This window comes from Neopelma chrysocephalum, unplaced genomic scaffold (genome assembly GCF_003984885.1).
Source record: "Neopelma chrysocephalum unplaced genomic scaffold, ASM398488v2 Primary Assembly neopelma1_86, whole genome shotgun sequence".
NCBI classification, from domain to species: Eukaryota; Metazoa; Chordata; class Aves; order Passeriformes; family Pipridae; genus Neopelma; species Neopelma chrysocephalum.
In genome coordinates this window covers 3,226,358-3,249,961 of record NW_020897748.1, presented here as the reverse complement: position 1 = coordinate 3,249,961, position 23,604 = coordinate 3,226,358, and the positions used below count along the sequence as shown (strand labels likewise).

Sequence of the window (23,604 nt, the reverse complement as noted above, 5' to 3'; positions counted from 1 at the left end):
CACACCTGCCCACCAGGTAACCCAGCGCCTGCTGGCCCTCGCAGCCACATTCCAGCCGGCAGAGCTATTACTCGCTAATTGTTACCTGTCAAACAGGTAAACGAAGCTTTTGGGCCAAGTCCAAACAAGCATATATTCCCATGAAATCCTAAACCAGCAAACCTTTGACCTTTCTGCAGCCCCACTGATGATTTTCACTGGAACCGATTTAAAAGTATTTTGGTATCTTTGAGGGACGGAAAAAAAAGTGGCATGTTGTGGTATTATTTATTGTGATGAAGCTTTCTTGTACATGTTAATACCTGCAGGAGAGCAGAGGATTACCAAAACAGCAGAGCAGAGCAGGCAGCCCGGTAAACACGACATAGCTCACATCCCCCGAATCACACAAGTGGGGTGGCTTTCCAATGCTGATGCAAAAGCAGTTTGTGGATGGTGAGGAATTAACATGGAAAACCTCCTGAGGCTGAAAAAGTTAGTGTACAAAGTAGCCCAGAGCCATCTGGGAGAGCTGGAACTGGCATTTCCTCTTCATTTCACCCTGTTCAGACTTGCTTCACAGAGCATAACAGGATCAGCTCCTGTGGAGCCGGAGGGTCTCTGCACACAGCCAGAGGCAGCAGCTTGTTCCTGTCACCCAGTGAGGCTGTAAAGATGGCTGGCTTTGGCCCCCCTTAGTGCTTTCTGAACAGGCCAGTGAGGAACAGCAGCTCAGACCAACCTGCTCCCTCATAATGCTTGATCCTCCTGGCTAATTGCACAGAAAAAACATTCCTCCACAGCATGGAGGAGGCATACATGGAAAGGCAGCCTGTTTTCACTGTAACAGCAGTAAGATTTAATATGCTTCAACATCAAAATGCAATGAAATAAAAGATGGGCTTTATTGAAAAAAATACAGCTATAAATCACAACATTCAAAATAGCAGAGATGTCCCTACTTTACCACGACCTTCCTCCTTACAAGCTCTCTGGCTTGGACTGTGAGTGCCTTGGGGCGAGGACCTACACATTCTCACAGTGCGTGATATGATCTGAGACACTTCTGATTCAATAACATGACTCAGTCTCATCAGAGCTTCACTGCAGGTGTTGTGTGAGTCTCCCAGCTGTCAGAGGCCTAAGAAAGAGGGGAGAGTAAATGGTATAAACCAGATTGTTATTGGTAATAACAGAAACATGATCTGCCCAGTAAGATGGTAATCTTTCTCCACCAAGGTTGCAGATAGCCAGGTTAAGCTTGGTTTTGACCTGTCTTTCACCTTAGCTTTACCCTGGTTAAACCAGACTTCTGTAGATCTCCCAGATGTCACCTTAGACATTGAATTTTATTTTGGAATAGATAATTTTAAAAATTTTTAATAGGCGATTTTTTTTTTAATTTTGGAATGGGTGAGTTTTATTTTGGAAGTTACCAGGAGAAAGCAGTTGTTAGAGCATTTGCAAGGCATACTGGCTTCTATACTTTATTTGAAGAACCATTTAAGTTTTATACTTTATTTTATATAATCACAGAATGGTTTGGCTTGGGTTAAAGACCATCTAATTCCAACCCTGCCATAAGCAGGGACACCTTCCACTAGATCAGGTTGCTCAGAGCCCCATCCAGTCTGGCCTTGAACACTTCCAGGGATGGGGCATCTACAGCTTCTCTGGGTAACATGTTCCAGTGCCTCACCGCCTCACAGTGAAAAATTTCTTCCTGATATCTGATCTAAATGTACGCTCTTTCAGTTTAAAGCTATTCCCCCTTGTCCCATCACTAAACGCCCTTGTCAAAAGTGCCTCTCCTGTTCTCTTGTAGACTCCCTTTAGGTGCTGGAAGGCCACTCTAAAAAGTCTCCTCAGAGCCTTCTCTTCTCCGGAACAATCCCAACTCTCTCAGCCTGTCTTCGTAGGAGAGGTGCTCCTACGAACATCTGAACATCTTAATGGCATTTTTGTTTTTAACCTAACAAAAGCTCCAGACTGAGGTTTGGCTCTTTTCTTTGGAACAGGCTAGTGCTTTAAAGGTGATCTTTAGGAGTTTTTAGCTGACATGAGATCAGATATGCTTGCAGAACTTCAGCTCAGTCCGGTACCCTCTTTCCTTTCAGAAATCAGAAGAAATCCCGGTATTTACATCTCAGCTAACAGGTTTCATGGAGGTGAGCACAGCTTTGGGCTCCTGCAGACCTGCAGTGCCATGCACATATTCCTACAGGAAAAATCCTGGTATTTACATCTCAGCTAACAGGTTTCATGGAGCTGAGCACAGCTTTGGGCTCCTGCAGACCCACAGTGCCATGCACATATTCCTACAGGAACTGGAAACTCCTCTAGCTCCTGCTCTTTAGGACCCCACTGACTCTTGTCCAGCAGCAGGAGATACCCCAAGCTTGGCAGGGAGTAGAAGGGAAGGAGAAGGGGCTGTTTCAATACGGTCAGGAAGAAGGGGAAATGTTTTCTCTTGTGGTTCCCAAGAGGAAATGGCACCTTGGCAGAGGCAACCTGCCCGCCAGGCCAGTCTGTCCTCTTAAGATTCCTCTCAAAAGCTGTTCAAGCAAACAGCTCCATTCATCTGAATAAATTTGATTTGGGATTATTCTCCCTTTTCACCTCACAGTGAGATTATAAAATGCCTTATCTGCTTCTAGCTCCCTGCCAGGCTCCAGTATGGAGTGTCCTTCAGTTTGTAGCACTGTCACCAGATTCCCATGCTGCATCAGTTGCTACACAGACCATCTCCCACTGGTTATCATCTTAATGTTACTGTCCCATAGTATCTGAAACCATCAGTAATGGTACCCACAGGTATTTTGCTTAAGATAAAAGAAAGATATCTTAAAAGATGAGTAATAAAAGGATGTCTGTTTAAAAACCATCATGTGAAAATTGACAGCTGCATTACTAATATCCACCTAGAACTAGCTGGAAATAATTTGGCCAGAAAATGCTGCTCATTCCTGTTTTGACAAACATTTACTGAAGGAAGAGCAAGGTTTCAGGAATTTGTTGCTTCACACAGGCTATTAAGATTCCTGGAGCACCTAGGCTCCCATTGCTGCCCTGCAAGCTGGCTTTATCCATGGCAGAGCTGACTGTCCAGGGCTGTCATGTCTGTTCTCTCTATATGATTTTTGAGAATGGGCCAGAATAGCTTGATTTTCTCTTTCAGACCTGTAGAAGAACCTCTGTGTCTGAAAGTCTGTTAACTTTTCCCAACTATGTATGTAAACCAACAAGGTATTAGCTCTGCTAGCAAACCTTACCTCTTCCCAAAGCATCGCTTTTACAACAATGTGACTACTATATGAAGGGTGTCCTCTTTGTAATTGGCTCTTACTGGGAAGATCATGGGTGATTTAGCTTTGTCTCAACAGCTGGAGAAGAGGGTTAACTGGAGGGTTAGGGAAACTGGACTAGATGTTTTCAAGCACTGATCACCAGAAAAGCTGACTACAACCAGCAGCTCACACAGTCCCAGGCCACTGCTGGTGACCACAGGCCTTATTACATTATCCCATTTGTGACTCCAGCTTGAGCAAAACTGTGTTACTCACACAGCTCATGACACGGAAAGAAAGTTTTCTGGCTTCTGTGATGTTCAGAAGTGAACCATCCTGGTATTGTTGCTCAATGCCTATGTGAGGTTTGATATCAGTTAGTTTAATTGAGAAGGTGTGCAATAGTTTGAAGCTGTGTTTACGCATTTCAGATTTGAAGAAGCAAATGTAGGGAAAAGAAAATGTGTAACTCTTCAGTGTTACAAAACAACCTTTGTTAATTTAAGAAATAAACTCATAAATGAATGCAACACAACTGAGAAAGAGACGTGCCTAATCAAAGCAAGCCCCGGTTAGTTCAGCTTTTGATGCATCATTGATACCAATTGCTACAATTTTCTAAAGGCCAAACTCCTAGAGTCATATGACAGAAGCATATTCTTTAGATCTCCGATTCTTATACTTCATTGGTACATCAGGGAAAAGCTTTAGAGGGAAATACCGGGACACTGACAGACAGGTGAAATCTGTGTTTTTTAAATGTCAGGATTCTAAAGCACAATGCAAGGAAGGAGGTGCCACCACCTGTACACATTCACTTCAGACTCTAAAGCAAGGCTTGAAGCTCAGGGCCTCCAGAGCGTGTTCTGTCATCTGCTGCAAACATGGCAAGAAAGAAGCAGAAAGTAAGATAACAAGATTTGTGTGTATGTTAAAAAGAAAAAAGCTCAGTTCTCAAATGCCTGTATCTTTGCTGTGGCTTAGGACACAGTAAGCCACCGATGCAGCAGTACCTCTGGCACTGTTTCTGTGCACGTTGGGAGAGGCTGCTGCAGCGCTGACACTACTTGTATCTTCTCATCACCACACTGTGCTGTCCACAGTAGGTGCTTCACTGCCGGTAAGAGGGGCAAGAACTGACTGCCAGGGCCGAGCTGCCTGTTTTCAGTGTGAGCCAGCTAGGAGGAATGCACCCCAGCTTCCAGCCACTAATTAGCCACTAATCTCATGCACTAAGATTCCCACACACCATGCAAGCTTCCTTTGGTGACTTTTCAATTAGCATCACAACACCCCAAGCTTTGAATGCTTTGTGTATATTTATCTTTTCTTCCAATTGTCAGGGCCAGCAGACATAAATTAAACCAATTTAAGAGTATCTGCATATCTATGATTTGGCAGCTACTAGCCTAAATCGACATAGTCCTCTCCTAGATGACAATTAGACACATTTATATTAGCTGGGTGTGATTTGTATTCTTTCACAGAAAATGCAAGAAATCACATAGGTACTGCTATAAAACTGGAATTCAGTTCTGCATGTAGAGGAGAAATATCTACCCTTATTGCACTGCTGTGTCATGTCTAGAGGTAGATGACGCAGGTCTGCTGAGCCAAGGAGGGCAAACCCAGCACACTGATCCCAGACTGAACAGGGGCTGTACGCAGTGAATATTAGGGAAACTAAGAAGAGGAGCAGCCATGTGCCATGGGGAGAATAGCCTGCAAAGAAATAATTGCATTTGATTCCTCTTCAAAAACCAGAGACCAGGGCTGAGGAACCTTACTCACGCAGGTAGCAGCATTCACTTGCAAACAAACTGAATTCAACCATACAGGGCCTGATCAGCAGCTCACAAAATTAGAAGGATTCTCAGTGGACTCCATCCACCACAGGATGGGACCTTCCAAAAAAGCAGTGTAGTGCTTCAAAGGAGAAAATGACACAGAGCTTAGAGACACAAAAGCAAGAAGAGGCTGTAGAATTCCTGGGAAAGTGACTGGTCAATAAAGTGCAGGTTAAGCAGTTTCCTGGACACAAAGGCAATGACTACACATACATGTAACAAAAAAATCCAATTCTTCACACTGCCATCAAGGATATGTGTTGACTGATACAGCAAGCCTACAGCCAGGTTTCTTCTGGCTACTGGCTACTGCTTCATCGCTGTTGAAATTTCAACTCCTGTATTGTCTTATCACTCCCATCCATCTCCTAATCTGCCCAGCTCCATTGTCATTGCCACCAAATTCCAGTCATTGAAGCCAAGAACTGCTGCTGGTGCAATTCTCTGAGCAGAGGCACTTCAAAGCACCCTCCTCAGGCTCAAAAGGTTCTCCCCATTATAGTGTGATTGGTTGTTTACAGTGAGGTAATTGGTGTGTGTATAACTGGCCTTGTTTACAATAAAGATTTTCAGATATCCTTGTCTCCCTTCCCCCTTCCTGCTCTGATGGAAGCTCTGGAGAACCCAAAGGGAACAGGACAGATCAAGGGGAAATCCCCCCTCCCTACACCCCATCTTGCAATGTTGGGTTTGGAAGGCCAAAGCATCGAATTTAACCCCAGGCATCTACTGTCTAAAGCTAACAAAATTTAAGCACTTAGCCAGCTGTGAAGACACTTCCAAAGCAATGAATGGATATGTAGTGCAAAGGACAACTTGAATGACTGACATTCTTTGTAATACTGTCCACAAAAACACCTTCTATATGTACATCCTTCTAAGAAAATAAGGTCATTTCACCTGTGACTTATAAAACACCTTATTGACCGAATAACTGCACTCATCCATACACTTCTATGAATTCAGAAGCTTCACTGGTTCTATGTGAGGCTGATGCTGTGGATTGTCTTGCACTTGCAGAAATTCCCCACCATTGGAGGAGGCTGAAAGGTCCAAGGAACAGATGCTGCCAGAGCTGCTGGTGATGCCACGTCTCTCTAACGCCAAGAGATGTCATGTGAGCCAGCTATGTGTGAGACTCCAGGAGAACAGGATTGTGCAAATGCTGTAATTAATTCCCCATGCTTACACTTGGATGGCTTTCGTTCACCCTGAACAGAAGAGACTGCTTTGCATGTACTTTCACAACCACTTTAACTCAAAGCTAAAACCAGGCTGCTGCCAAAAGAGGTGGGCCTGCCCTATAACTACCATCCCTTTCCTTTTGTTGGCTCCAGCATTCCCACAGTTTGGGAATGGAGTTTTAAGGGTTCAAACCAGCCCACTTACATGCCTGAAAACTAACCCTATTAAAAAACCCAAACGAAATGAAAAGAGGTTTCAGGCAGATGAAAGAGCAAGACTGCTGCTGGGACACCAGAGGGCAGAAACACATGACCTAGGGTAAGAAAGAGAAAAAGTCCCTTTGGGCAGCCGCATGCTCTTCTACTGGGCTCAGCCAACCAGTGGTGACTCCTATGCATTTATCTGTTAGGGATCTCAACAAAAGATGCTTTATTCAAGTACACTGTAAGGAGAAGGATTGAAGCATGCAGTTATCTCTGCTCACCATACAAACAAGATCCCAGAAGAACCAGGATTACAGGGCCTTCTGACATTCACTTGTGTCCTGCTTTTTACTCAAGTTGCTGCCTGCTCAGCACTGTGACCTTGAGGATAAATATGACAGGAATCTCTGCTACAGGATTACTTTGCTCCACTGTGTTGTGGTACCATGCTCAGTGTCCACCACCTGCACTTCATACGTACATAAAACTGAGAAAGATTTTATTAAGGGTTATAAAACTCTGATGAGATGGACTCCACTGTCCTTGAAGCCAACTATGATACTGTCAACTATGATACAGCTGTCCTGTGTAGATACTGGTATCAGTTCAGAGTTATTGGTGCAACATAAAAAAATTCAACCTATGCTGCACATAGGCTGAACCAATGCGCTCTGATAAATGGGATAAAGTCATTTGGGTTTAAAATACCACATTTCAAATGTAGTTTGTCTGTTTTGTGAGTGCAATTCAAGCACTGCCTGGAAGCCCACAGGAGGGCAGAGGGATTCTGCCAGGCAGCAGGTTTGACAAACAGTTAGGCATGAAGATGTTTCAGAGGCTAAGAATCCACAAGGCCCTCAACACTCTGGCACATTTGTCAAAACATGTAATCCCTGCCTGCGCAGTTTAAAAATAAATGGGGAACTCACTGGTTTCACTGGGAATGCAAGAGTACTTTCCAGGAGTCAGGCTGGAGCATTCATCAAACTACCCATCTGCATTTGGCACTAGCCTGACATTTGGGCAAGGGGTAATAAATTCCTGGCTCTGCACATACTCCCCACATAACCTTTGGCAAGCCTGTTGCTAAAAACCCTCACGTATAAAATGGAGAGGTGCTGCACCTACTCCCCACATCAGCCTCGAACAACACCTCTGAAAGCTCCACGGGTCAAGAACTGCCTCTGGCAGCTGGTGCCTGGGCTGTAATAGTTTAAGCAACTTTGCCCTGATACCAAATGTCTTTGCCTTGGGGCTAAGAGACTGCGTGGTGTCAGTTTGGTCTTCCTCTCACAAAGGTTTCCTGAACCTTTGAAAGTGTCCTCCTGCACCTAGTTCACTCTGGAATGACAAAACCCAAGAATATGATTTTGCCTCTCTCCCCAAGCACCTTAACCATGGTATTGATTATGCAGAGGGGCAACTCATACCCCCAACTGTGGTAATGCAGGGTTTGTGTTCCCCTGAAAAGTCCTAGTACTCAGAGCAAAGTTTATGGTGAAATAAGGAGCAACATGCACAACTCTTCCACACCCTTCCCTGCAGGGCTATTGCTCATGTGTGGGAGCTAGAGAAAAAAGCAGTGAAGAAATGTAAATGTAAATCTGCCTGCTTTGCCCCTCACACCCAAACACTCCATATAAACAAACAGTCATCTCCAGGTACTGTTTTCAAGTCAAATAGAGACAAGCAAATACTCGACATCTCTGTCCTGGAGCACAGAGAACTTCTTCACTGCAAAATACTTTTACTTTGCTTCTTCCTGAAGCTAAGATTTCCACTTACTTGGGAAAAAGGAAAAGCAACAAAAATGTATTGGAAAAGCATAGACATTGTAAATCTGTTTATTCCAAGAGATTTGGTTTCTCTACTGAAACCAAGGAGGCGAAATTTGCAGTGCAACTCCTATTTACATACAGTGTCTAAGGCATGACATGTTAAGTTTCTGCATCCTGAACAAATTGACAAAACATGGATGTTTTGTCTGATCCTTCTCTTAAACAAGAGACTCAGAGAAACAAAGGTAGGGTATGAAGCAGCATAGGTAACACAGCTATGTACACAACAGCATAAGTAAAGCAGCCATGTAACACAGCTAAAGGCACTGGAATTACATAGGATCCTCAATCTGCATTAAAAAATAATGAAAAAATCAATAGTGAATTAGGCAGTGTCATAGTGCACACAAGTAACAGAGATACTGTAAAGGAAAAATTAGGTGTAAAGGAATTTGGAACCAACACATCAAAGTGACACACTGAGAGCCTGATTCTTGGGTCTGGCTATCCCACAACACCGAGGCGGAATGAGATAGAATAGTTATCACATCTCCCTGGGTGTCAGGAAGTCCTTCCAGCAGCAGAGCAAAATCTACTTTTGCAGCAGTCTGAGTAGAGAAAAAGCAGGCTTGTAGGTGCATGCAGGGCATGTGCATGGTATCACTGAGATGATGAACCTGACAGGACAGGCTGACAAAGCAGCTGCAGGGGATCTAGAACTGGGGTCTTCCCTAAGCCATGAACTAAATGATCTTGTAGCTCGTGAGTATTGAAGAACCAAATCTAGGCAATAAAAAGGCCAAAGATTATGTCAACAAGCTCTGATCCTTTATTGCCCAAAAAGCTTCATGGAGTAATATTACATACTGCCTTTATGTTTATGAACGAACCTAGTTGGAGGCTTTCTTCTGAAATACTCCTGTATTTCAAAAGAGAATACCAAAAAATAGTAGAAAGTGACACTGCTACACCTGTCCATAAATGTACTAAAAGCAGAGCTGACAAAGCTTACACAGAAACACAGAGACACAGGGTCTGGTGACCTCTCCATAGAACAAGGCAAGGCAGAGATCTCCTGGCTCCAACACTGGTTTCTTTTGTGGCACCACACAATCCTCTTTATCCTCTGCCCTTCAAATAAAATAGCATTTGCCTGCTCCTGAGGGCAGCCACAAGAACAAGTGAGCAACAGCCCAGGGGCTGTCAACCCCACCTCTTATTCAGCAGATTCTGAAAGCAGCTTTTTCCATTTGCTGTGATTTTTTAAGTACCTTGCTCTTTGATTACAGTATTGATCTATTTTAAGGGAAAACCACATTGATTTTAAGCTAACAGGATAGTAAGTCCATAGCTTTGTTTCCCAACTCCTGATGTTCTGATAGGAAAGTATTTCTGCGGATTCTATCGGCTGCATTTACACTAGTTCCTGAGTGTGGGAAAAGTAAATAAGCAATTGTTTATATGCCATCCTTCACCTTCTGCATTGTGGAACCCTTATGCCTATTTCAGAACAGACTGTTGGAGCAAAAAGAGACACGGTCGTCATAGGTTTTAGAATGCTTATTATTACAGGGCAATGTTTTAGACCTGTGGAGTTTCTATATTTTTTAAAACTCTCAACATACTTACAATCAAAGTAAAGACATCTGAAGCTCTTGGTTTCCCTCATGTTGATGACATCCTTATTTCAAATTCCTTTAAAAAGCTGCTGTCAGTAATAATGGTTCAAAGACCACTGATGACAGCTGGGAGCAGCAACCTTAGTGGCAAACACAGACTTGGTCGTTCCCACTCTGCAGTGAGAACCTTCAGTCCGGGCCTCCATGGAACTTGGAGAAGACCAGCCCATTTCCCCCAGGCACCCACTGCAGTACCAAGAATGACTATGGGCTCATTTTGTACAACTGAGGGAATTTTGTGTTATCAAGAGGAAAAAAAAGGGGATAAGAGGAGGGGAGAAAAGGAAAATAAGGAAAAAGGAAAAAAATAAGAAAAAAAGGTAAAATAGAATGAGAAAAAAAGAAGAGAAAAAATGAGAAAAATGAGAGAGAAAAAGAAGAGAAAAAAGAGGAAAGAAAAAAGAGAAAAAAAGGAAAAAATTTAATTTTGATAAAAAATATCACTGGCAGTTAAAAAATTGCTCTAATAATTAAAGAAAAAAAAAGCGTATATATATAGTTCACAACCTAAACAAACTAATAGCATTAAACCTTCATCACAAAACAGTTCAAATTAGGATTACTCAAAATGTGTCTATGAATTTAAAATTTTGTTCTCTTATGATGCAAAGATCTTGTTGATTAACACAAGAAGCTGGACAAAGCTTTCTTTAGGAAGATGCACTCTTAACATTTTTCTCACTGGTCAGGTTATTTAGATTCTCTAGCTCTGCCCCATAAAGACACAACACAATTTTAATGTCAGCTTAATCAACATATTTCCAAAGTCTTGGATCTCACATCACAGTGAATTGTCTTTCAGAGATGTCTTCTTTTTTCACACTACAGATTTACACTAACAGTAAAATTACCATCATTAGATGATCTATCTGTATTTTCTCAGTGGTTATAAATGCTTGAATGAATAACTAAAAAACTCTATCACGCAGATCACAGCATCTGCTGAAAAGCCATCATTCCATCATAATTCTATTGAATTGGTTCCAAAACTGTGAGTAATCTTTATGAAATAGATTGGTACTTTAATGTCTGCTAATCAAGTATAAACCTAATAATTCAACCTATTGTCAGACTTTGCCACCTTCTTAGCTGTCTCAATATCTCATCTCAATACTGAAAGGATTTACATACTGTGAGGTATTTTCATCACTAAAAATTATTTCTGTTTTAAGCTGAAACAACACAGTGCGTGGCACACTGCCTCAGTTCAGTGTTGCAGATATACAGGATAGTCATGTTATAACTTTGTCATCTTTCAAAACCATGAAGTCTACATTCATAATGAGCAAAACAAAAATAAATAAAGCTCCTCCTTTTTTCTTACATGTTTCCATACTGCTTTGATGGATATAAAAGAAATGCAAATCAGCATTTTAAACAGAAAGTGCCATGCTTAGCTCCACACCTTACCCTGTGGCCAGGAAATGCTTGATATTCCATGGTCCTCCACATGGCTGAACTGCTGCTGTCATACATGATATGGAGGTACCCAAGAGCGCGAGGCTCTTAAAGAGCTCCTAGCATACCTGCTTGGGGAGCACAAATTGCAGTTTCCAGGCAGCATCCACAAGTACAGAAAGAAATCCAAAAGTACTTGCCATTAATCACAAAATGTTCTATTGTGACAGGACTTTTACAGTTCATTGTGAAGCATTAAAAGTCAACTGTTATCAGGATCATGGTTACTTAGAATTACTTTCTTGAAGTTAACAGTGCAAAGTAATTAATTTTTAGAGCATATGAAGGATCTGTTTGGGGTATAGGAGGGTTGCACTGCAATCTTTTAAGCTTATTTTGATGTATATGATGGCTTCATTGAAGTCAGTTGAGGATCAAGGTCTGCACAAATTCCAATAAATATAGTTTCATACAGAGGACTACAAAGGAACGGCTGTGGGGAGGATTAACAGTACATGTTGCATATCACAAAATTAGTAGGTAGGTGGTTGTCTTTGAACTTACTGTGAGAGAGTACATTTTATATCAACAGCCATCAATGACATAGAAAGACACAAATAAAAATACCACGTAATCACTGCCTACTGAAAACAGTTGTATTCAAACATCTGCTCTCTCACTGAACTCTTTACAACACTGTTTTGACATAAATATCTCTCCAACATCTTTTATCTCATAGACTTATTTTAATAGTTTTCTGAAATACATTTTAGGTACTTAGTGCAATTAGTAAGCCTAGTTAAGCCTTATTTGTACACTCAATTTCCTCTACCCAGTGCTGGCAAGTCCAAATGGCATTGGTGCTAGCTGCCATGGAGTGAACAGTGTAAACATGAGGTAAAGCTTTAGAGTGTTGAATTCTACTACTGAATCCTTACAATGCCACAAAAAACCTATCAGATGCTGTGCAAAGAAGCACAGTATGAAAACTAGTATTTTTCTATTTAAAATATTTTCTGCACACTCCAAAGACAAGTCCTAAATTTTCAATAATGTATGGCATTACTATTCCATTTTTGCTTTACACAGCCTTTATTCTACAGGAAGCGAGACTGGTCTGGCCAGAAATAACGTTACCTGATGTTTCAATGACTAACAGATTAGTTTATAATAATCTTGTAGATCATGAAGAATGAGCATCAGGCTGGATTAGGTAGGACTTGTTTGACCTGCTCAGCTAGAGGTGGACTCCAACAATTTGATTCCAGTATGCAGTCTGAAGCAAAAGGCTCAACCAGAAAATTATGAGCCCTATGCCTACCTACCTAGTTAAAATAATTTTTCTATCTAAGCAACTCCCAACTAAATAATAGTTGTCATCTCCAACTACCTCAAATTGAGAGTTCATTGCTGCATTTTCCACTTAAATTCCTAACTTTGACCTTGGAACACCACCTAAGACAGTGAGCAGTAATTCAGTTTCCCAACTACCTCATTCTAAGAGAATCTCTCCTGAGAGCAGGCTGCTAAAGGCAGTTTTGTATTTGACCCAATACTAGAACAACAAACTCCACTTCAGTTTGAGTTACAGTTTGGGTTTGGTCCAGGACTACAGATGGCATCAAAGGCAGTTTTCTTTCTTGTAAAATCACTTATCAGCAGCATTTCTACCTTGGGGAAGGTGGCATTTTCAAATGTGCTCATCACTGATCTTCCTCTCCTTCCTATACATTTCATATGGGAAAAATGGGCTGGGGGGTGGGGGTAAAGGGGGAATGAACACATACGACAACATCCAAATGTTTCTCATAGCTGAAAAATTAAAAAAGAGAAAGAGGATACCCAAATTGGTGTCCTATTGATCCTATTGATGGTGCTTAAACAAGTAACCTTTTCAGGTCTCAAAGTTTCTTTCAGTATAACAAATATTTGGGAAAGAAACCTTATCATTTGGGGAAGAAACCTTATCATTTCTGCAGTTGAGCTTCACTAACTTGAACTGTTATAGCATTCTACCACTCTTTCTCCAAAACAACTCATAGTAATATATCTGAGAGGTTCAATTTGTTTTAAGATTACATAGTAATTTTGTATTCAAAATTACTGCATTATTTGTAATGAATAAATTACTCTGTTTCTTTTCTGTGTTTTATGAAGTCTTATGGCTTCCTCAAATTGTATTATACGAAGTAATTCGTACAAACATTGCCATTAATAATGGCCATATTGGCAACTTTTGATTAGATTTACAGATTGTGATGTTTCTTTCCTCTGACTGGTGAATGGAGAAAGAGAACAGCTAACTAATATCCTGTGCTCAATCAAAGGGCCATCGATCTAGGTAAAGTATTTTTCTAATTATGTTTAGTTAAAGTGACAGAAATCTTCACGGGGCTATGTTTAAGCTGACTTAAAATGATTTATACTGAATTTGCTTGATTTTCTTAGTTACTATGAATATAGATAAGGTCTGAGACCCAGTAATAGATATCTGTGCCTGATTGTGATCCCTTAATACCAACAACTTAACAGTCAAATTTGATTTCAATGACACCAGTAGGTGAAGGAAGATCAGGCCCCAAATTGCAAGACTACATGTTTTTTATATATATGTATATGCATACATATATATTTGGTTATACAAATACATATTTCCATGAATATCCTTTCTACTATGTTCCCCTGTCAAGGGAAACTCCTCTGTTCAGGAGTTGGACTTGATGAACTTTGTGGGTCCCTTCCAACTCCAGATATTCTATGATTCTATGAAATCAAAGGTAGAAAATGGAAAACGCTCTTCACCTAACACAGTATAAATTTGATGTAATTTATAAATCATTCAGGTAATTTTCCTGCAAAGATGACTTAGTAACACAACGGTCAACCCTACGTAATGGTGCATTCTTTACACATTCAGCACAATTTATACAGGAGAGGTTATCAGCATCCAAGTTGGATACCTAGTACAGAAAGATGTCTACAGGAGGACAGGTGGGAGCAGGAAGAATTACTGGGGTCCTGACCTGTCTCTGGTGGAGGAATGGAGACTGAGAATGGGTGAAGTCTCCTTGCTACCCTTCCACTCCCTGTTCTCAAATTGTCCCAATATGGGGATAGCTCTTCCTCCTCACCTTCTCCATCTGGGCAAAGCTGCTGCTCCCACAGCCTGATCCTGATCCTTGTAAACCCACTTTGGTCCTCTGGCAAAGTACGTGGCAGGTTGTACTGGACTGAAGGGTAACTCTCCATTCACCTTGCCTCTGCATAACAGAGCCTTCCTCAATAAACATTCCATTCCAGCTTTTCCATTCTCTTCCAGCTTTCCCCCCCGCTGACAAAACAAACCCTTCAACCCCCCTAGCTCGACTGTCAGCTCTGAGATCCACGCAGTGGTTGTCATCTCCTGGCACCATCTCATCCCGCTGCCATGAGATGCCTTCTGTACCACGACATTCACCAACGTCGGCTCCGTCTGGTCTCAACTGTGGCAAGGTCAAAAGAAAAAAAAGGGAGAGAAGAGGAAGAGAAGATGGTAAAAATTATCCTAAACCCAAGAAAAAACCCGATCTAACAAACTGTTCTGCGAAGGCCGACGCCTCCCTGGCCGCTATTCGACGGCAACCGCTTTCGGGCACGGAGCAGCCTGGTAGGTGAGGCAGGCGGACCGCGGCCAGGGGCCGCCTCCAATGGGGCACCGCCGGCCCTGCGCCTCTCCTCGCCTCGCCTCGCCTCCTGAGCGCGGCCGTTCACGGCGCGAGCAGGGAGGGGTTGTTGGACGGTAGAACTGCCCGCAACCCCAGCACCGGCTCCCCCTTTCCTTCCTTCCCTTCCCTTCCCTCCCTGCCGGCGGCCCCGCGGTGCCTCCCGGCGCGGTGCGTTCGTTACCTGGCGCTCGGCGGCGGCTCCGTCCTCACCTGTGCGCGCCCCTGCCAATGGCAGCGCACCTGGCGGCCGCGCCGCCCAATCAGCGCGCGGCTCGTCCCTCTCCCCGCTCCTTTAGTGAAAGAATCCAGCGCCGCTCGGGAAAGTTACCTGTGCGCGTCCGGCCCGGCCGTTCTCCCGTGCCGAGCCCCGCCGGCGCCCCAGCCCCGCCGCTCCCCACATGCCAGGGGGAGGGGGCTCTACCTGTCCTGCCTCGGCGGCTGGCTGCGGAGCCGGGAGAGGGGGGGAAGGAAAGCAGAATTACCAGTAGCTCTGGTTCTGCCGTCCCGGGCGTTCACACGCACACCTTCACCTGCACAGACCTGAAAGTCCAGTTCCGCCAGGGAGACGGAGGCACCGGGAAAAGGGGAGAGAGTTCATTGGATCAAACATGTCACAAGAGACGGACAAGTAAGTGATCGTAGGCACGCCGCTGCACCCGCTGCGCGGGGCGGCCCGCCGGGCTGGCCGCGTTCCCCCTCGCCTGTGGCGGACGCAGACCCGCCAAGACGGCGCTTCTCCCTCTTCTCCCTCCTACAGCGATGCCAGATCGGGCGCATAGACACTGCGGAGCGCCCGAGGACAAGGCTGCGGCTCGCCGCCCCGCACCTCGTTCTCCGTCTGGCCGTGGGGCTGCGCGAATAGTTTTTTCTCTTTTTAGTTCAGGGTTTTTGTTTGTTTGGTTGGGTTTTTTGTATTGGTTTGGGGTTTTTTCTCCCCTCACCTCAAGGGTCGCTTTTCGGGAGGGAGCGCTCCTCGCCCTGGAAGAGCGGAGCGGTCTCCGCCCGCCGAAGGCCCCGGACGGAAAGTGCTTCTTGGCTTTTGTGTTGGCGCAACAAAGAGCTTTATCCCCCAAGGGCCGGGCACGGCCATCTTCCCTCCTGGGCTGGGGCCGGGCAGGCAGGGGGCCCGGGCGGCGGGAGGAAGGCCCTGGCTCGGCCCAGGTGTTCGCCGGCCGCCCCGTGCGGCGCCTTCAGCCCTCGCCGTCTTGACCTTGTTTTCCCAGCGGGACGCCCCGGCAGGCCTGCGGCTGCCTGGAGACCGGCGGGGTTAAAAAGTAACTTTCCCAGTAGCTGGGCCGGAGGAGGAGGATGAGGAGGAGATGGAAGCTGCCCGCTCCCGCCGGCCCAGGGCCCGCCGCAGCCCCTGTTCCGCCCGGGCCTGGCACAGCGAGGCCGGGACAGAGCGGCGGTGCGAGGGGACTCCGCGCTGCCCCCCCCAGGGCCGCCGGCCGTAATCTTGGGACCCCCCAGGACATGCAGGCTCGCGGCAGGGTCAGCGGCGGGCTCGGTGTCCCGCCGCGGGCAGCGCCGCCAGGAGCCGTCGGTGGGCGCCGAGGCCGCGGCGTGGCCGTTCCCGCCACCGCGGCTCCGGCTGCGCCCGGGGCCGGTGGGCCCAGACCGCGGATGGGTCATTTACCCCCGGCAAATAATTCGCACGGGCGATGCCGCTCTCCCGCCATGGCGGCGGGTGGCTCGGCCTGGCGCCCAGAGCCGCCGTGAGGCAGCCAGGCGGGAAGGCCATTTTCCCTGCTCCGGTGATTAGTGTTTCTGCAGGAGGCAGCTGGGGAGAGTTACGGGCAAAGGAAGATGGAGGGCGGGAGGTGGCAGTTTTGTTTTACTGCTGCCCCGGTGCAGGTAGGAACGCCACAGAGACGGGTGTAATCTCGGCTACGCTTGGTGTTAGTCAGGTGGAAGCCCTGGTTGGGCTCCCCAGGAGCCTTTGTGCCAAAGGAGGTGGAGAGGAGGAGCCTGATGCTGTGGAGGGAGGCTTGTTGACAACCTGCCTGTCAAGGAGTGAAAGAAGGAGATTATCCGACAAAAGAGAACAGCAGGGTTGGCTGCCCTGATAGGGAAGAGACAGGACCGTTCAGAGGAGAAAGATTAAGAAAAAAAACTAGGCCTGGTCTTTTCAAACATCAGCTCACAGTGGAATTGTTCAAAGGTGGTTATTGACATGAAATTAAAATGGTTGGGGTAGGAGCTGGGAACAGAGTGGAGTTTAGGAGTTCATTTGAGCTGGGATGGGAACTAATGCCTTAGGTGGCCAGATTAGAGCAGTAAATGATTTGAGTGCAAGGAAGGGAATGAGTATACAGCCCTGAGGGTTGCCAGTGAGGAGCAGGTAAAAGAGCAGTCCTTGAGGTCGGGAAGGGAACCAGATTAACTGTGAAAGAGCTGACATGATGGAAGGCATCCCAAAGCAACGGGCAGTTCCAGGACTGCACGAAGGTGAAAGGGGCCTGTAAGTTACTCCCTGGCCCAACCTAGTTGCCAGTAGTTTCAGCAGTCAGAAACTGGGCTGCGGCAGATCAAGGGCAGTTAACGGGAGTGGGAGGGAAATGCGAAGGGGTGGGGAGGGTCAGAAGAACAGCTTCGCACCACAGTCGGCACTGAAACAGAAAAACAGTGCAGTGGAAACCTAACTCATAAGAAACTAGGGCAAAAGTGGTTCTCTTCTGGACCTTTCCAACAGGAACAGTGTGGCATAGGTGTAAACTATTGAGACAGAAGTGTTAATGCCCTTCATACTCAGCTCTGTGTAGTGCTGCTGCCGCTACTGCTGGGAGGAACTTAAGAGCAGTGGCAGTGGCATGCAACCTCAAGTAACAGCACTTGCCCCGTTGTGCGTATGCCTGTGATCTCTTTCTGGTTAAGGTCTTTAGAAAATTCATAGGTGATAGTTAAGAGTTTGAAAAGGAAATAAAAAGTAAAGAAGTCTCCTGCACTCTCTGTACGCAAGTGTAACATGAGAAGACAAATACATTTGTTTCCAGAAGAGATGACCAGGTGGAATGAGGTAATAGACTGATGGGGGGAGTTTGCATGGGAAGGTTTTTGGGGTTTTTTTTAGGCTCTAATTATATCCAATTAAAACCTAATCCAGAGAGTACATTATTCTCCTCCAAATGGCCTTTCTTTTTGTTAAAACTAGATCTTCCCTACAGGCAAGACTGGACAGTGAAGCTCGTTATTTCAAGGCCAGTTAATTTGTCAGTGTCATTGGACGGGTTTTCGTGGGGCTTGTGCTAGTAAAGTGCTGATGTAGAGAGGACTAAACAGCTGAGGGGATATAGAAAGTATGGAAAATACGTTCTGTGGGACTTACCGGCTTTTCTGGAGAGGTAGTGCACCCTGCTGCACTACGGCTCAACTGGGCTGCCTGCAGTGTTCCCATTTGGAGGGAGGAGCAGGAACAGCGGTTCTATAGTCCTTTAAGGGAGGAAGGTGAACAGTGCTTTTATTCTGTAGTGCTTTAAGGGGCAGTTAGGTGAAAATGCTAAAGAACCAGGTGTTTGATTCTAATGCTAACTGAGGAGCTTGGAAGGGGAGATTATCCTTAAGATAGTCACACTATCTTCCTGTCTCTCCCTTTAGTCTTTCTGCCTAAGCTGGGTCTTGCCTGCTTGCTTCCACAAACTCCCATCGGTCAGGAGAGATAAGGCATGATTGCACATGCATTTTTTCAGAGGTAGTACCGACTTAAGCAGGCTGTAGCCACTTGTTCCTGCTTCTGTTCTGCCCTTTCAGCTGTGTCAGTAGAGCTAGAGAACTGGCTCAGGGGAGCGTTGGTTTGAGAGTAGCCCGATCTTCTCGAGGTTATTTTTGACATTCATTTTTCATCGGTCTGAGTTCATATGCAGAGGGGGTGCAAGCAAATTGCAGGTGTTAAAGACAAGAACTGCTCAATCTATAATCTCTGCAGAAGGAAATGTGTGTCCCTGCCTCTCTATGAATGTTTTGGAGGTTTGTGCATCTGCTTCTGTTACTATCCAATTTCCAGACCCATTATGAGGGGAACCTGGGGATTAAATGGAGACTGGGAGACATAAGGTGGGAGGAGGGAGCATCCCCTTTGCATGGTTTAAAGATGATTCCAGGGTTCATTTCTGCATTTATGGGCTGAAAAGTTGTTCTTACATGTAGTGTACAGGAGAAAAAGATTGCTACAAAATTCCAGAGTAATGGCTCTAGTGCATTAGTGAAGCTAATCAGTGAGCTCACTACTTCGTGAGACTTAACTGGGTTTTAGAGATTGACAATACTTCTGTGAGGAGCAAAAATTGTACAACCGTTTGTGATCTGCCACGGTTGTGTCCCTGCTGCTCCTGATGTTGTGTAAAGTCCCTCGTGGGCTGGAGTGCAGTTGCATGAGGAGCAGGCTCGCAGCTGGCCCAGCATGCTGGCCCTATGGCTCTGCTGGATGCCCGGCCGCATGACTGCCCGTCTGTCAGGCCGGGATGTGCAAAAGCTACTCAGGACACCGTGTAGATGGGGCTGGGGCATGCTTGGACTGACCACATTAAGGAGGGCTTGGGGCAGCCTGGGTCTGCAGCTGAGCATGTGCTTGTGGGTAAATAACTGAGAGGAGAGTGAGCCTGTAGGTGGGAATGGGTTCAGACCTGTTCCTGTGTGTCAGTGGAGGCATGTTCACCTCTGCAGCTTGCTGCTTGGTAGTATCTGTGGCAGAAGTTGATCTTGGATTCTTCACAGGGTAATTTTGATTTACTGTTTTCTCCTTAGTGTGTAAATATACTGCTTTCGTAATATTTAACTTAAGCATCTAGTACTATAATAGAAAGGGCATTTGTAGTTTACAATGTAATTCTGTGAATTGTTCTTAATTTTTTCTTTGAGGGTCAAATGTGTTTCCTATCAGCAGATTGTGAGTGTCAATTAGGTGACAGACTACTCAGTTATATTTTTTTTCCTATTGCTGAGTGTCTGAATAGAACATCCATTGAGATGAACTTTCCAAAGTGTTACTCATCAGGGAATGAATGGAGAAACAGGAATTAGATGTGTTTAGTTTTCCACTTTTCAAATGTCAGACATGCTGTTGTGGATGTTCCCTAGAAAATCATTTCTGTGCAAGGAAGGTAGAAAATCAGTGTGCAGAACCTTACAGAGCTTGCAACTATAAACTTAACTGAGAGGAGTAAGGGTATCAAATGGTTAGGTCTTGCTGTTAACACTGCTGTCTCTCTGGTGCTGAAGTCTGAGACTAGACCGAAGATCAAAGCAGAACAGGAGGGAGGATTTTCCCAGGTCACTTTAACTTGATTGTAATGATCCCATAACCTCTTTCCTGTGGAAGGGTCAGCAGGGACATCATCATCCTTGTTCTAGCAGAGACGCCTGAAGGGGAAATGATATTACACCAGTTGACATTTGTTGTCAAACATTTTCACAAATATTAATCCAGTGCAGACCATTGATGGTTGCCTTAAATACTTTTTTCCTTTACTATGGAGCAGCCAATTAAACTGCCCTTTTTTTGTACACACACGAAACAGCACTTTCAAATGCTGGTCTAAGAATTCATCCTGGGATGAATGTTCATTAGCTTTTTAATCAGTGATTGGGACGGTGCTGGCTAATTAAAAGAAGATAAGTAATTATTTTGGACATCTTAGTATACAGGAATACTGTTCTATTCTTCTCTAGTGCTGACTTCATAAAGAAGACAGTGGTTGCTTACAAAATATTTAACCAAGGAAACCATATTAAGTGCATGTGAACTGTGAAGTCAAATATTGCAACATACCTATAGCTTGAGAATGTCTCCAACCTCAAAGATTACATATATAGATTTACTTTTATATATATTTATGTCTGTGTCTAGATTTGTTAGTTTTCCTAATTGTGGGAGGTGATGGCATACTCCATAATTCTGTATTTTAATTGTTCTGTAAAGTATACTCTTGGGTTTGTAAGCTTTTTAAAAATGTTTGTGGGAAATCTCGACTCCCAGGATTGCTCAGTTATTGAATTCATATATTCTTTCTGACTGCGTAAAAGGTTTAATATCCTGGAAAAAACAGCAATCAGTGCTATCAGTGCAGTAACTATTCCATTTCCATTAACTCTGTGGAAGCAGTGAGTGAACAAGGACCACAGGGCCAAGGGTCAGGTTAAACTGCAGCAGGTCTGGAAAGCCTTGTTATAACCTGTTTTTAATTTTAAAGGCACTTCTGGCTGCTTCAAGTCATCTAAAACACCCTTGGGTGCTATGCACACTGGAAGTATGCTTCCTAGCAAAACAGCATGGCCTGTTACGAAGCTGCTAAGTAATTACTAATTCTGATCAACTCTGTTAGCTCCTGAAGAACTGCTGTGAGCTTCAATTTTTCCTCAATTTTTAAGATGTCAGTGTACTGAAACCTTGCCTTTTTTTGAGACTGTTTTCTTCTTGGATAAAAAAAAAGGATGCAACAGGTGTAGTGCACTAGTAACAAAAGTTTGTCTGGTAGAAATAATATTTAATTACAATGAAACAAAAAGGTCTCTGAAATCACAGGTATAAAAAGTCTGTCTCAGGGTGAGTAATTGCCTACTTGAACTAGTCCTCAGTAGGTATTTATTGTATATATTTAATCCTTGTGTCAGATTTCTTTTTCATACTTCCACTTTGACATAGTTAATTTTTTTGTCAGTGTTAATGAATCACCTATTTGTTTTAATCTCTTTAATCACTATTGCATGCTCAAGTTATTTTGATTCTGAGTAAAAGCAAATAAAACTTTTACTAGGCATCTAATTGTTGAACTAGTCTGTTTTCCCATTCACTGTTGCTTCTCTCAATATATTATTTTACTTTCTCTTGGAGTGTTTAGTAAAGTTAAATAATTTCTTTTAATCATTTAGCATGTGTTCAGGTTTGTCTTGTGCTCAAAAAAGTATAATTGTCCCAAAATTACAAGAGTCCCAAACCTGCATTCATTAGCAGGCAAAATTACTCAGCCTCTTTAATGGGAGTTTTTTCCTTGGTGTGGACTTCTGGCTGAGCCAGAGGGCATCTTGCCTTTTCATTTCCTGGTGGTCTAAATGCTTTGATTTTTTTCCTTTACTCTCAAATCATTTGTATATTTATATACTCACTGGATTTGGTTAAGTGCATTTCAGAGACCTGTTGTGCTTCTGGGAATGATGTGATTGTCGTCTATGAATGACAAAATACTGAGACACATGGGCCATAATTTTCCTGTTCGTTAAACATTTACGTTCCTTTGTAGTTTTAACAGAACCCTATTATCTAATTGAAACAACAATGTTGCTGACTATTTAATTATGCTTTTGGCAATAAATCCTGAGGAGTCTCAAGTTTTTTTTAACTAAATAAATCAAAACTTGCAGTGAGTCATACATGTTGTTGGGTGTTTTTGTTGTTGCTTTTTTGTTTTTTGTTTATAACTTGATGTCTAGACAAAGTAGTATGTTGAGGGTAGTAAATTTGAGCCAAAACTAACATTAGAATCTTTAAAACAAATGGTTTCAAGCACTGGGATTAGCTTTGATTTATACTTCTCTGTGTAATGAGCACAGACAGAAATTTATGATCTGGAATCTAAAGTTTGTTAACTTATCCAGCTTCTGTGGGATCTGTCTTGCATTTTAAATGGTCATAGGACTTCAGTTTGTGCCTGTGAATTCATATGTATGGGCATTACTTGTAAGACAAATTGTATGAACATCTGTTCTAAATCTGCTTTATAGCTGAACTGAGATCTGTGTAAGTGTAAAATAAACTTACAAAGGGTTTTAGAGCTACTGAAACGTTTGTAAATGATCATATTCTACTCTCCTTAGCTATGTCAAAACTGAAGTGGGAACTTCTCTTTTTCTGGTTCTTGGATGTGTCTGAAGTGTGCTCCTGTACCTTTTGTTACACCAAATGAAACACAGGCATTCTTGAAGTTCCCCATTTCTTATTTTGCACTGGAGGAAAGACTGAGCAGGCAGGTGTTCTTCCTATAGCCGCTGGGTCGCAACATACTTCAGCCGGGTCTCTGATCTGGACAATTATGGTATCAGAAACCCAGGGTGCAACATGGTGTGTGGTGCATGTCTGCATGCAACATAAGTGGTCCATTTGGCTAGCATTGTATTTTAGAATTCGTGTTTCTGCCAGGGTTTATGGATTGGAGACAGTTGCGGTTTTCACCTTCTTATCATCCAACTAACAAGGAGGTTATGGTCAATATCCTATGGCCTTGATGTGCTGGGCAGGGAACCAGGGTGACATGTGTTGCCTTTTCCAGTTATTTGACTAATGCCAAAATTTGTGTGCTTTGTAACAGCTGTATTGACCAAAGCCCCCTATCCCTTCTCTTGAAGGGATAGTTTGCAGAGGATGTGCATGGATGTGCTTGGTGCTCTTATCTCAACCCTGTAAGAATGGACAGGCTTAGGCCTGGGCTGAAACCTGGGAACTGGGACTCCTCCCATTCTGCTATCTTGCACACCTTGCTTGTGTCTTCCCATCTGGCACCTAGCCCCTGCAAGGAAGGGAAAGTCCTCATGCATTGTCAGAGAGCGAAAAAGTCT

The 23,604-nt window shown here is 44.0% G+C and overlaps 1 protein-coding gene across 5 annotated transcripts in view; it reads left to right on the top strand.

Moving 5' to 3' along the window:
• Window positions 1–15,331: 15,331 nt before the first annotated feature.
• Window positions 15,332–23,604, top strand: part of GRHL2 (grainyhead like transcription factor 2) — a 67,499-nt gene continuing 59,226 nt past the window's right edge. For 2 of the 5 annotated variants that reach the window (XM_027692543.1, XM_027692544.1), the window contains exon 1: window positions 15,332–15,688. In XM_027692543.1, the coding sequence (XP_027548344.1) occupies window positions 15,669–15,688 (20 nt within the window). In that variant the 5' untranslated portion in view covers window positions 15,332–15,668. Of the gene's footprint in view, window positions 15,689–16,952; window positions 19,024–23,604 lie in introns of those variants that run through there. The other 3 variants (XM_027692542.1, XM_027692546.1, XM_027692545.1) reach the window with 2 other exon arrangements.